Source organism: Carlito syrichta, unplaced genomic scaffold (assembly GCF_000164805.1).
Source record: "Carlito syrichta isolate Samal-C Ts95f unplaced genomic scaffold, Tarsius_syrichta-2.0.1 Scaffold307058, whole genome shotgun sequence".
NCBI classification, from domain to species: domain Eukaryota; kingdom Metazoa; phylum Chordata; class Mammalia; order Primates; family Tarsiidae; genus Carlito; species Carlito syrichta.
This window is the reverse complement of record NW_007251154.1, coordinates 299630-311719: the sequence shown is the minus strand read 5'-3', so window position 1 is coordinate 311719 and position 12090 is coordinate 299630. Positions and strand designations below refer to the sequence as shown.

Genomic DNA, 12090 nt, shown 5'->3' with positions numbered 1-12090 from the left:
AAAACCCCAAACAAAAAAAAAAAAAAAAAAAAAACTATGGACACACCAAACCTGCTATTACTCCCCTCCTTATAGAATCTATATATGTACACAGCCTAAAAGGCCTCCGCCCCAACCCCTTTAGTGATCCTTCTGCCTCAGGCCTGCAAATAGCTGAAACTACAGGCATGTACCACCATGCCTGGTTAATAGTTTTTTTTTTTAATTGTAGAGATGAGGTCTCACGAAGTTGCCCAGACTGGTCTAGAACCCATAGGCTCAGGTAATCCTCTCACCTCGGCCTCCCAAAGGCTGGGATTATAGCCATGAGCCACCACACCTGGTCTAAAAGGCTATTTAAGTAAAGATTTGTTTCATGAAAAAGTATAAGCTATAATTACAAAATGGAGCAAAAGGACTTAGAATTCTGCGAGTACTCAAATTTCTTTCTTCCAGGTTTAGTTAGAAAGTACTTTATAGTGGAAAGAAAAAGGACTCAGACGAGCCATGTGATCTTAAATAAGTTATTAAATCTGAGATAACTAGGCAGACACGGAGGAGGCCGGGGGGCAGGTTGGGTGCTCGGTGGGTTGTGAGAATATCAGACTGCTGTGATGTGGGGGGCGGGCCTCAGGCGGGGTTCCCGCGGGAGGGGGCAGGCCGCCAGGTTAGGCCTAAGGGGGAAAACAAAAATCTGAGTTAGTCTCCTCAAATATAAAATTTTTAGGCGAGGCACAGTGGCTCACTCTTGTAATCCCAGCACTTTGGGAGGTTGAGGTAGGAGGATCACTTGAGCTCAGGAGTTTGAGACCAGCCTATGTAACACAGTAAGACCTCACCTCTCCAAAAAAATTTTTTTTTAAATTAACCAGGCATGGTGGTGCATGCGGGTAGTCTCAGCTACTTGGAAGGCTGAGCCAGAAGGATCCTTTGTGTGTAGGAGGTCAAGGCTGCAGTGAGCAGGGATCATAACACTACACTTCAGCCTAAGCAACAGAGTAAGATCCTGTCTCAATCAATGAATCAATAAAATAATCTGCCTTGTATTGTTGTGAGAATTACAAATAATATTGGTACAACATTGTGCCTATCATTTTAAAAAAGGCTTATTAGAATATGACCACATCCTTGAGACAATACAGTAATTCAAAACCTTCTTTGTAATAGAATTTTATTTAAAATCTGTTTCAAGTGATGCACAAAAAAATGATCATTTCACAGAGATATGCTCCATTTACAAAGAATATATATCACCATACTAATATGCAAATATTAGCATAAATGCCAGAGATTATAGGAGAGAAACAAACTGATTAATAATCATCACATGGGCTGGGCGCAGTGGCTCAAGCCTGTAATCTAGCACTTTGGGAGGCCAAGGTGAGCGGACTGCCTGAGCCCACAGGTTCAGGAACAGCCTAGGCAACTTGATGAGACCTAGCTCTACAATAAATTGAAAAATTAGCCAGGTGTGGTAGTGCACGCATGTAGTTCCAGCTACCTGGAAGGCTGAGGTGGAAGGATTGCCTGAGCCCAGCAGGTCGACACTAGGGTGGCCATGAGTGTGCCACTGCACTTCCAGGTTGGGCGACGGAGTGAGACACCAACTCAAAAAAAAAAAAAAAGAATCATCACATTACTCAGGATCATCACATTATTCTGAACTTAGTAGATAAATGGTATGAAGTATGAAAACTTACTTGGATTGAATTTAAACTGGTCACAAATAATAACCAAAGCTAAAATAGAAATTGGCTTAGAACACACTCCTACGATAGATACTAATGCAGACAAAGCAGACAAAATATTACAGCTCAGTGCTTCAACTTTTACATACCTTTCCTGACTCATCTATCCATCTCATCTTTGATCATGCCTTCTTTTTTTTTTTTTTGAGTTGGAGTCTCACTCTGTCACCCAGACTGGAGTGCAGTGGCCGCTCCCGGCCACCGCAGCCTCGACCTGCTGGGGTCCGGCAATCCTTCCGCCTCAGCCTTCCAAGTAGCTGGAACTACAAGCGTGCGCTACCACGCTCGGCTCATTTTTTATTTATTGTAGAGATGAGGTCTCGCCAAGTTGCCCAAGCAGGTCTTGAACCCACGGGCTCAGGCAATCCACTCACCTCAGCCTACTTAATCCAGTCTTCCTTGATCCAGTTCATTCAAACTTGCCAAAAGAAGTGGCCTATATTTACTGTCTCTATTTCCTGACCCTCTTTATCGACTACTTAACACCACTGCAAATTTTCTACTCTTCTGAAACTAAGATCACCAAATATCTGGAGTAGTTTGACATAATGTTAGCCTTTATTAATTCTGCATGTATACATGTGAATTTGTGATAACTTCCTTTGTACATCTTTTCCCAAAAGTGGTTGTTTTTTCCTTATTATTGATAAAGTATACATTTAAAAGATGTGTAACTTAAGTCGTAAAAGTACCACTCTATGCTTTTAAGAGTGTGCTTTATTGTATATGAATTATAACTCAATAAAGATTATTTTATTTAAAGGCCAACTCAACCCAAGATCTAGATATAGCACTCCAGTACAGCTTCCTGTAATGATAAAAATGTTCTTTATCTGTGCTGTCCAATATGGGAGCCATATATTGCTATTGAGCACTTTAAATGTGGCTAGGATAAATACATTTATTTTATTTTAATTTATTTAAATTTACATAGTCATATAAGCCTGATGAGTATTGTATAGGACGGTGAACAGTGTAGAAATCTGGGGCATAGCCGGGCTCGGTGGCTCAGCTTGTAATCCCTCGCTTGGGGAGGCTGAGGTGAGTGGATTGCCTGAGCCTGCGGGTTCAAGACCCGCCTGGGCAACTTGGCAAGACCTCATCTCTACAATAAGTCAAATATTAGCCCGGTGTGGTAGTGCGCGCCTGTAGTTCCAGCTACTTGGAAGGCTGAGGCAGAAGGATCACCGGAGCCCAGCAGGTCAAGGCTGCGGTGGCCTGGAGCAGCCACTGCACTCCAGTTTGGGCGACAGAGTGAGACTACAACTCCAAAAGAAAAGAAATCTGGGGCATTACCAGTGGCTTATATGTACTTCTCCCTTATTTAACCTCCCCTGTCAGTTAAGCAGTCTTGAACTTGGTTATTAATGCCTTAGTCAAATGCATTAAACAATTTCTTTTTCTTCCTATTTTTTGAGTTGGAGTCTCACTCTGTCATCCAGGCCCGAGTGCAGTGGCAGGCTCAGTCACGCTGGCGTCGACCTGCTGGACTCCGGCAATCCTTCCACCTCAGCCTTCCAAATAGCCGGAACTACAGTCGCATGCTGCCACACCTGGCTAATGTTTGATTTATTGTAGGGACGAGGTCTCGCCAAGTTGCCCGGCCTGGTCTTGAACTCTCAGGTTCAGGTAATCCACTCACCTCGGCCTCCCAAAGTGCTAGGATTACAGGCTGAGCCACCGAGCCTGGCACATTAAACGATTTCAACAGCCCAACTAGTCTCTATACTTCTTTACTACTATTCTTAAATCTATTGTCCACAATTACTATTATGCAAATAGAACTTCTCGGATATGTTCTTTTCTTGAAATTTTATTCCCTCAGTACTACCACTCTCCTAGTTTTCTATATAGTCTAACCCCTGGGCTCTTTTTCTTTTGCCCTGACTATTCCTATTTTGCCCTAGGACCATTATTCTTGCCTCTTCTCTAATTTTTCTATCTCGTTATATCCTCTCCCCAGATGACCTCACTTACTGCCATTATTTCAGCTATGGCTAATAATAGACATTTTAGACATTTAAGAATCATCAGCTTTTACCTCTGCCATAGACCTACAGTTTGAGCTTCAGTAATATATCCAACTGTCTACTGAACGTCTTCCTGAAGTTTTTACAGTACCTCAAGCTCAACATGTCAAACTGAATACAGACTGTACCCCTTCCATCTTAAAAAAAAAAACTCAAAAAACTGATTTTTATTTCCTCCTTCAGTTGACAACACTATCATTCCCCATCACCGTGTCCATGCTTCATTTTTCCTCCAGTCACCAGTTTATCACTAAACCCGACATACTTTATCTCTGAAATATTTAAATAGTCTACTTCTCTGTTACATCCTTAGTTCAGGGATCCCTAAGCATGCTTATACCCTAACTGCAGGACCATCTTCCCCTTTTTCTGGAGTCAGGATTTCACTCCATTATCCAGGCTGGAGTGCAGTGGTATAATTCTCACTCACCACAGCCTCAGCTCCCTGGTCTCAGACAATCCTTCCACCTAAATAGCTGAGACTATAGGTGCGGGCCACCAGTGTTAAAAACCAGGTCTCGCTATGTTTGCCCAAGCTGGTTTTGAACTCCTGGCCTCAAGTGATCCTCCAGTCTTGACCTCCCAAAATTCTGAGATTACAGGTGTGTGCAACTCCACCCAGCCAGTGCCCCTCTTATCTGTGGTGAATGTGCAGAATGTGTCAGATGGAAAATTCCAGAAATAAACAATTCATAAGTTTTACACTGTGTGCTGTTCTGAGGAGTATGATGAAATCTCGAGTGGGATGTGAATCATTCCTTTGTTTAGCGTATTCACACAGTAAACCCTACCAGCCCATCAGTCACTTAGCACTAGGTTATCAGATTGAAAAATCACAGTATGTGTAGGGTTCGGTACTATCCATGGTTTCAGACATCTACTAGGAGTCTTGGAAATATCATAGAAAACAAAACTAAAAGATAAAATTATGAAAAGCTTGAAAAAGATAACCAGCATTATTCCCCAAGGACAAGAGGGGACTACTGGAATCTCTACACTTCCCCTTGTACTCCTTAAATCCATTTTCCACAATTAATTCTGTGTAAATCTAACCAATTAGCTTCTCTGCTTACAAGAACAACTCTTGTTGTTCCCACTGCCTAGACACAAGTACAGTCCGCCCCTCTGTATCTGCAGTCTCTGCATTCGTGGATCCAACCAACTGCAGAGCAAAAAAAATGGGGGTGGGAGGACAATAAAAAATAATATAAGGAAGGTTTAGTGGCTCAGCCTGTCATCCCAGTACTTTAGGAGGCCGAGGCTAGTGGATTACCTGAGCCCATGGGTTCAAGACCATCCCGAGAAACTTGGCAAGACCTCATCTCTACAATTAATCAAAAATTTAGCCAGGTGTGGTAGCATGCGCCTGTAGTTCCGGCTACTTGGAAGGCTGAGGCAGAAGGATTGTCGGAGCCCAGCAAGTCGACGCTGGGGTGGCCATGAGTATATCACTGCACTCTGGCCTGGGCAATAGAGACTCCAACTAAAAATAAATAAATAAATAAAATAATACAAATTTTAAAACAATACAGTATAACAATTAATATAATATTTACATTGTATTAGGTACAAGTAATCTAGATATGATTTAAAGTATACCAAAGAATGTGCTATAGCAGGGGTCCTCAAACTACGGCCCGCAGGCCACATGCAACCCACCGAGGACATTTATCTGGCCCACCGGTTGTTTTTGCTGCCAGTGCCTGTCCTGCCTAGCAGCCGACTCGTCCAGGCCCGCAGTGCGCATGTGTGGAATGTGCGTCACACTCTCCAACTCCCCTCCTTCTCTCTGTCTCTTGACAACTCCTCTCAGTAATCTCAGGAACCATGCACTCAAATGGCAACCATCTTTGGCAGCACTTATATCTGTGAACAGACTTTTTCCAGAATGAAACATCTGAAATCTCCAACCAGATCTAGATTAACTGATGCACACTTGCATCACTTGTTACGACTAGCAGTGACAAATATGGAACCGGACATTGACCATCTCATTAGCCAAAAGCAGGCCCATAGTTGCCATTGAAATACTGCTAAGTTTGTTGATTTAACTTTACTTGTTCTTCATTTCAAATATTGTATTTGTTCCCGTTTTGTTTTTTCACTTCAAAATAAGATATGTGCAGTGTGCACAGGAATTTGTTCATAGTTTTTTTTTTTTAAACTACAATCCGCCCCTCCAACGGTCTGAGGGACAGTGAACTGGCCCCCTGTTTTAAAAGTTTGAGGACCCCTGTGCTATAGGTTATATGCAAATACTACACCATCTTATTTAAGGAATTTGAGCATTCATGAATTTTACTATAAGGGGGTATCCTGGAACCAATCCCCTGTGGATATTGAGGGATGACTACATGTGTGCTAGAGAGGTGTGGCAAGTTCAAGGAACATTTTTTTTTTTTTGAGTTGGAGTCTCACTCTGTCGCCCAGACTGGAGTGCAGTGGCTGCTCCCGGCCACTGCAGCCTCGACCTGCTGGGCTCCGGTGATCCTTCCGCCTCAGCCTTCCATTCCAAGTAGCCGGAATTACAGGCATGTGCTACCACGCCCGGCTGATTTTTTGATTTATTGGAGAGATGAGGTCTCGCTGCCCAGGCGGGTCTCGAACCCATGGGCTCAGGCAATCCACTCACCTCAGTCTCCCAAAGGCGTGGGATTACAGGCTGAGCCACCGAGCCCGGCTCCAAGACAATTCTTAAGCACTTCTGACAATTTCTCTTAAGACTGAAAAATTCCTTTTAAGATTTGATAATATTCTTAAACTGACAAAGCAGAGAGCTCCTAACTGCCAGCTTTAAGTTAAAATGTGCAATTTGTAACAAGTGATAATTTATAGTCTTCAAAATAAATATTTAAAGTATTTTGCTGTATTTTATATAACACTTTGCATTTCTCAAAGTTCCTTCACATAGTATTTCAGCTGATCTTCAACAATCAGTAAGACACGCTGCTAATAAATCAGTATTACAGATGAAGTTCCTTACTCAAGGTCTGAAAATTGGGTAACCTAGAACCTAAGTGTTCAACTGTGGTGCTCTTTTTTATTACGTAGTATTCTAGTACACCACAGTGAACTAGTGGATTAAACAAAATATATAAACAATTTCAACTCAATATGATAAATACTGTAAGAATTATAAATAAAATCCACCAAAAGGAAAGGTATTTTTCAGGTATATGTAGAGGAGATGAGACAAAGATTTTAGCAGATTCTGGAAATAAGAAGTTCAGAAAGGCTGGCAGAGGGAAAGTGACAGGTTCATAAAATTAAAATGTTAGGCAGAGGTCAGGTGAAGTTAAGGGATTAAAAAATACCAATGACATCATGCTCACTACTGTGTTCCTCCTGTAAAAATAACAGCAACAGTAAGAGTTTTGCTATATGATTTGTCAAGCATAAATATAAACAAATCAAACAAAATCTTCACATATTCCCTCCAAAGGACAACCTAATGATGATACTGCATTACAACAGCTAATATTCATGTGCCAGGCCCTATCCCACATGTTTTACATATATTAGTTCACTTAATCATCACAACTCTATAAAATGGGTTGTTTTGTACCCATTTATAGGTAAGAAATTGTACCACAGAACATGCCTAAGGTGACACAGCCATGTACCTGGGCCTTGAATCCAAGCAATCTATTTCTTAACTACCATGTTATTCTGCAGAAAAGTGGCCTCTTCAAACATAAATTGAGGTCATGCTCAATTCCTGAAGGCCAGATTAGTCTTATGTTAACAAACAAACTGAAATAAAACACAAGTTACTAAAAATATATCAGTATCATTTAAAGAACTGGTATAGCAAAAATCTACTAATTCTAATTATTATAAATTATTTCATGTTGTACCAACATTTGCAGAAATTATAATGAGTATAACTGCTCTTGTTCCTTGTACAGTTTTATCTACAAAATTTAAAAGCTACCAAAAGACCCAAATAACAGGTTTATGATTTCTGAAAATGAGAGCCCAGCTTTAGTTGAATGTTTCACAGGAATAAACTAAGATGAATTCTAAATGATCAGGATCTGCCGGGCACTGTGGCTCATGCCTGTAATCCCAGACTGGTCTCGGGGCTCGAGACCAGTCTGGTAACTGGGTGACATTAGCCGAGTGTGGTGGCACATGCCTGCAGTTCCAGCTACTTGGAAAGCTGAGGTGGAAGGACTGCCTGAACCCAGTAGGTGGAGGCTGCAGTGGCCATGAGGGTGTCTGGACAACATAGTGAGACTCTTGCTACAAAATAAAAATAAAAAATCGCTGGGCACAGTGGCTTATGCCTGCAATCCCAGCACTTTGGGAGGTGGAGGCGAGACAACTGTCTGAGCCTGCAGGGTTGAGACCAGCCTCCACCTGCTGGGCTCTGATTCTTCTCTCTCAACTTTCCAAGCAGCTGGAACTATAGGTGTGCGCCACTACACCAAGCTAATTTCTTGATTTTTTTCATTGTAGAGACAAGGGTCTTGTCAAAGTGCCCAGGCTGGACTCAACCCTGTACTGACTCAGGCAATCCTCTCACCTCCACCTCCACCCCCAAAGTGCTGGGATTGCAGGCATAAGCCACCATGCCTGTCAATTTTTTTTTTTTTTTGTAGCAAGAGCTCGCTATGTTGTCCAGGGTAGTCTGGAAATCCAGACTTAAGGCCTCCCAAAGTGCTGGAATTACAGACATGAGCTACCAAACCCTAAGTCTAAGTATTTTATATCAAATCTTACCTAACCAAAATCATCCTTTCTCTAATTTTATCCTGTTTAAAAAGGTCAAAAGATTATTTCAAGCAAGTCACCAATCATTTCTTTAATTTGCAAGTGGCTACCCTTTCTAAAGGTAAGGATATGATCCGAATTTTGCCCATACTTCTAATCAGTGAGTTTAAGGATTTAAAAGCAAACTCCAAATACTATTCCTGAAATCTAGTTCCTAGGACAGAAAGTTACTGCAGGTTCTCATCCTAAAAAAATAAGGAATGTGGCACAATTCTGAAAAAAATTATCAACATACAAATAAAGAGATGTGGTTCAATTAGTTATTTTAATATTATTTTAGTTTTTTAATAACTATACCAAGGAAATGTTATGGTTTCTTAATCAGAGAACCACATCCCATTTCGGCGGTACTGCTAAACTTTTCACAAAACATTAATATCATATATTCATGAAACACAGAACTTTAACCCACTAAAAGCCAAAAAAAAGGAAGCATTATATTGGAGCATAAATAAAAATTATGATTTGACCTCCCCCCTTTCAGGTAGATTTGAAAACAAGTTTATCAATATAAACTGCATCAAGTGAAACTCTTTAGAGGCAACTTTGGGGAAAGGGCTTAAAGTAAACAGGTCATTCCTAAATCTGGGTATAAATGTTTTCTTAAAGCAAATTATGCTGTCTGTCTTGAAAAACAAGATCCCTCCCAGAATCTGCAAAGTGAACTCTGCAGGAACAGTGCAGCAATCACACTTTCTGACCAAGGCAACTGGTTAACAAAATTAAGGCACACCATTTGCCAGGTAAAGAAAACTGCATCTTACTTAAAACATCTCAGTTATTACTTAAGATCCTGTGGTATCAAAGGATTACCTAGGTATCATTTACTAAGAATTGGTGTTTGTTTTACTAGATAGCTATGCTTACCGTGACTCTAATGATTTGTATACCACATCACCCAACCCCCAGTCCCTCAAGAGCCTATTTATGTCTCTATTTCAAGTGATAAAATCAGTACCCAAAACAGAAGCCTGAAATGTCCCATGGTTATAGGACTGGGTTTCTCCAGAAATATCTGAGTCACTTCCACACCAAAACAGCACTGCTTCATTTGTAATTACTATCTACCGGACATCTGTAACGTCTCTCAAATTATTGAAGACTAGCTTAACTTTTGTTCTTCATCCACCTAAGCAAGTTATTTACCTGCTGTATGCTTTTAGGTTCCTTATTTCTCAACTAAGCAGGCAGGCAGGATTAACCTAAGATTTATTTCAGTTTTAATACACTAAGATTTTTTAGTTTAACAACTGAACACAGTATTTTGGCTGTCTTGCTACAGAAAAATATATCTTAGAAGTATACATTTAGTGAAAAAGTAATCGTTGACTTGTCCTTCAATTTGGAACCAAAGACAAAAGTTCAAACACTGAGCTACTGAATACCTTATTGGGCAAGCGTCTTGGGCAAAAAGAAAACAAAAATACTGCCCAACTACTGCTATAAAGAATCCCTGGGCTAAGATAATCATTTTTAAAACCAAAATTAAAAATTGTAGAAGCCAAGACAAATGACACGGGAGTTTCTAGTCTATGGTACCACTCAGTGAGCTAGGATTCACTTGGTTCTGCAGTCAAATCCTGAACTGACTTAAAAATAATATGTGACATAAGATTTTCCTTAGTTTGGTCATGCCTAGATAGAGAACTAAAAATCCAAAAAGTCATGAGTTCCAAGAAAAACTGAGAAACTTAAGACAAGTTCTCATCATGACATCAGACAAGCGGAGTTTTCTCCACTATTACTACTAGTTCCAAGATGATAAGCTATCAGAAAATTCCAGGTGATTAAGAGAAAACACACACCTTACATTCTGAGAAGTCTTAAAAGTGAATAATTAAAACAAAATTAACCCATTAATCAACATCTAATGGGGTCCAGTCTTAAGAAAGTGAGGTAACTGGTTTAAGAAAAAAATTTAAAGCACCTATTTAAATATAAAACTGTAACAGAAGAATAAAATTCCAGGATCAGTAGCAATATGAATCCTTGATATAAGAAAATGGGTGTCTGTCTGTAACTGAGAAGGAATCAGCCCTGAGTTTTTTACTATGATTGACCAATAGGAATTAAGTTATAGTTGTGATGTTTCTTTTTTTAAACCACTTTCCAACTCTACACCACTCTGAAATTGAGTAGTTTTAATTTCATACTGCCTTTGAAGTTCCACATCATTAACTGTAAACTTAAGAAATGATTGTGCTCCTAAAAACTTGATTTTTTAAGTTTACTTCCACCTCTGTGCTAATTTCCTTTCACATTTGATAAGGTCTTGGTCATTGGAAGCTAACATTCAAAGAGTTAAGTGTTAACATATTAGTTCATGGATAAAATAAGTTCCAAGATCATTCAGTTACTTTCATATCCACTTCATCGTGGTCCATTTTCTTGACGAGAAGAATATCGATAATGGCATTTGACACGTACATATACTGTAGCTGACTTTTTTTTCCTTCAGTATAACTTTGCTCTTATCAATAATCTATGTTTATGTATGCCGGATGAGGGCAACATTTAGGCAAGCTGCTGCAGCAAGTCAAGCAACAAGTGGCCCAAACTCAGCTGTTTAAAACTGGAATACACTTGTCAACTAGAATGACACATCATCATTTATACCGCAAAAGGTTTAAAAAAAAGAAAGAAAGAAACCATTGGGATTCCTTCGGACTCAAAAGTTTAGCTTCTAAAATATTTATGAAAAGATTAAAACAACGGTGATAACATTACAACTCTCAAATTACGTACACAATTTTGTCTAGGCTCTTGTACTATTACTGCACGGGGAATGGACAGAAAGCATTAATGGACAAGTATCAGAGCACTCCTTCTCCTATAAGGCTTGAGCATCATTAGGTAGGTCAAGATCACACACCTATTTGTACCTTCCTAGGCATCTGGCCAAAAGGAGTAGCTCTTTTCTATAACAAATGCCTTTGCAACCATCAAGGAAGATCTATCCAAAGGACAAGGCGGCTCTTAGTAAGAAGGAACAGCCTGAACTCAGGGACGGAAACGCGCTTCTACACACCGGGCAGCTCGCCCCGGCCGAGCCTCTGCTGAGGCTGAAAAGCGCAGCGCAAGGAGCCTCCGTACGCGGCTGACTCGAAAACTTCCCCACGGATTCCAGGCTTCCGCTCAGCCACTACACCCACAAGGAGAGACGATGGTTCGCACGAAGACGCCCCGCACCACCCCTCGCCCGGAAGCACATCCCTTCGGCTGCCAGGAGCCCGCCCCCGGCCCCGGCCCCGGCCCTGGGCACATGCCCCCACGCCCCCGGTGGCAGCCTCTTCGCGAGCGGAACTCCCCCAGGCGGCGTCCACCCGCGAGCGAACCCTGGGGGCCACACGCCCGTCCGCGGAGCAGGTGGCGTCTTACCTGCAGTTCACACCAGGCGACTTCCACGGTGGTTTCCGTGTCCAGGCCTTTGTAGACGGTCTTGAAGGAGCCCCGGCCGATCTCGATGTCGAACTTGAGGAAGCGGCCGTCGTTGGACATCCCCACGGCCTTGGTCTCCAGCTCCTCGATGTCATCCTGCTGCTGGCTCCGCTCCTCCG

General features: G+C 41.4%; 1 protein-coding gene across 1 annotated transcript in view; it reads right to left on the bottom strand.

Annotated features, from left to right (window-relative positions):
- Positions 1–12083, bottom strand: part of LOC110596173 (serine/threonine-protein kinase WNK1-like) — a 73936-nt gene extending 61853 nt beyond the window's left edge. The window contains exon 1 of the mRNA XM_021715406.1: positions 11912–12083. Within this exon, the coding sequence (XP_021571081.1) occupies positions 11912–12031 (120 nt within the window). The 5' untranslated portion in view covers positions 12032–12083. The remainder of the gene's footprint in view (positions 1–11911) is intronic.
- Between the last annotated feature and the right edge of the window lie 7 nt (positions 12084–12090).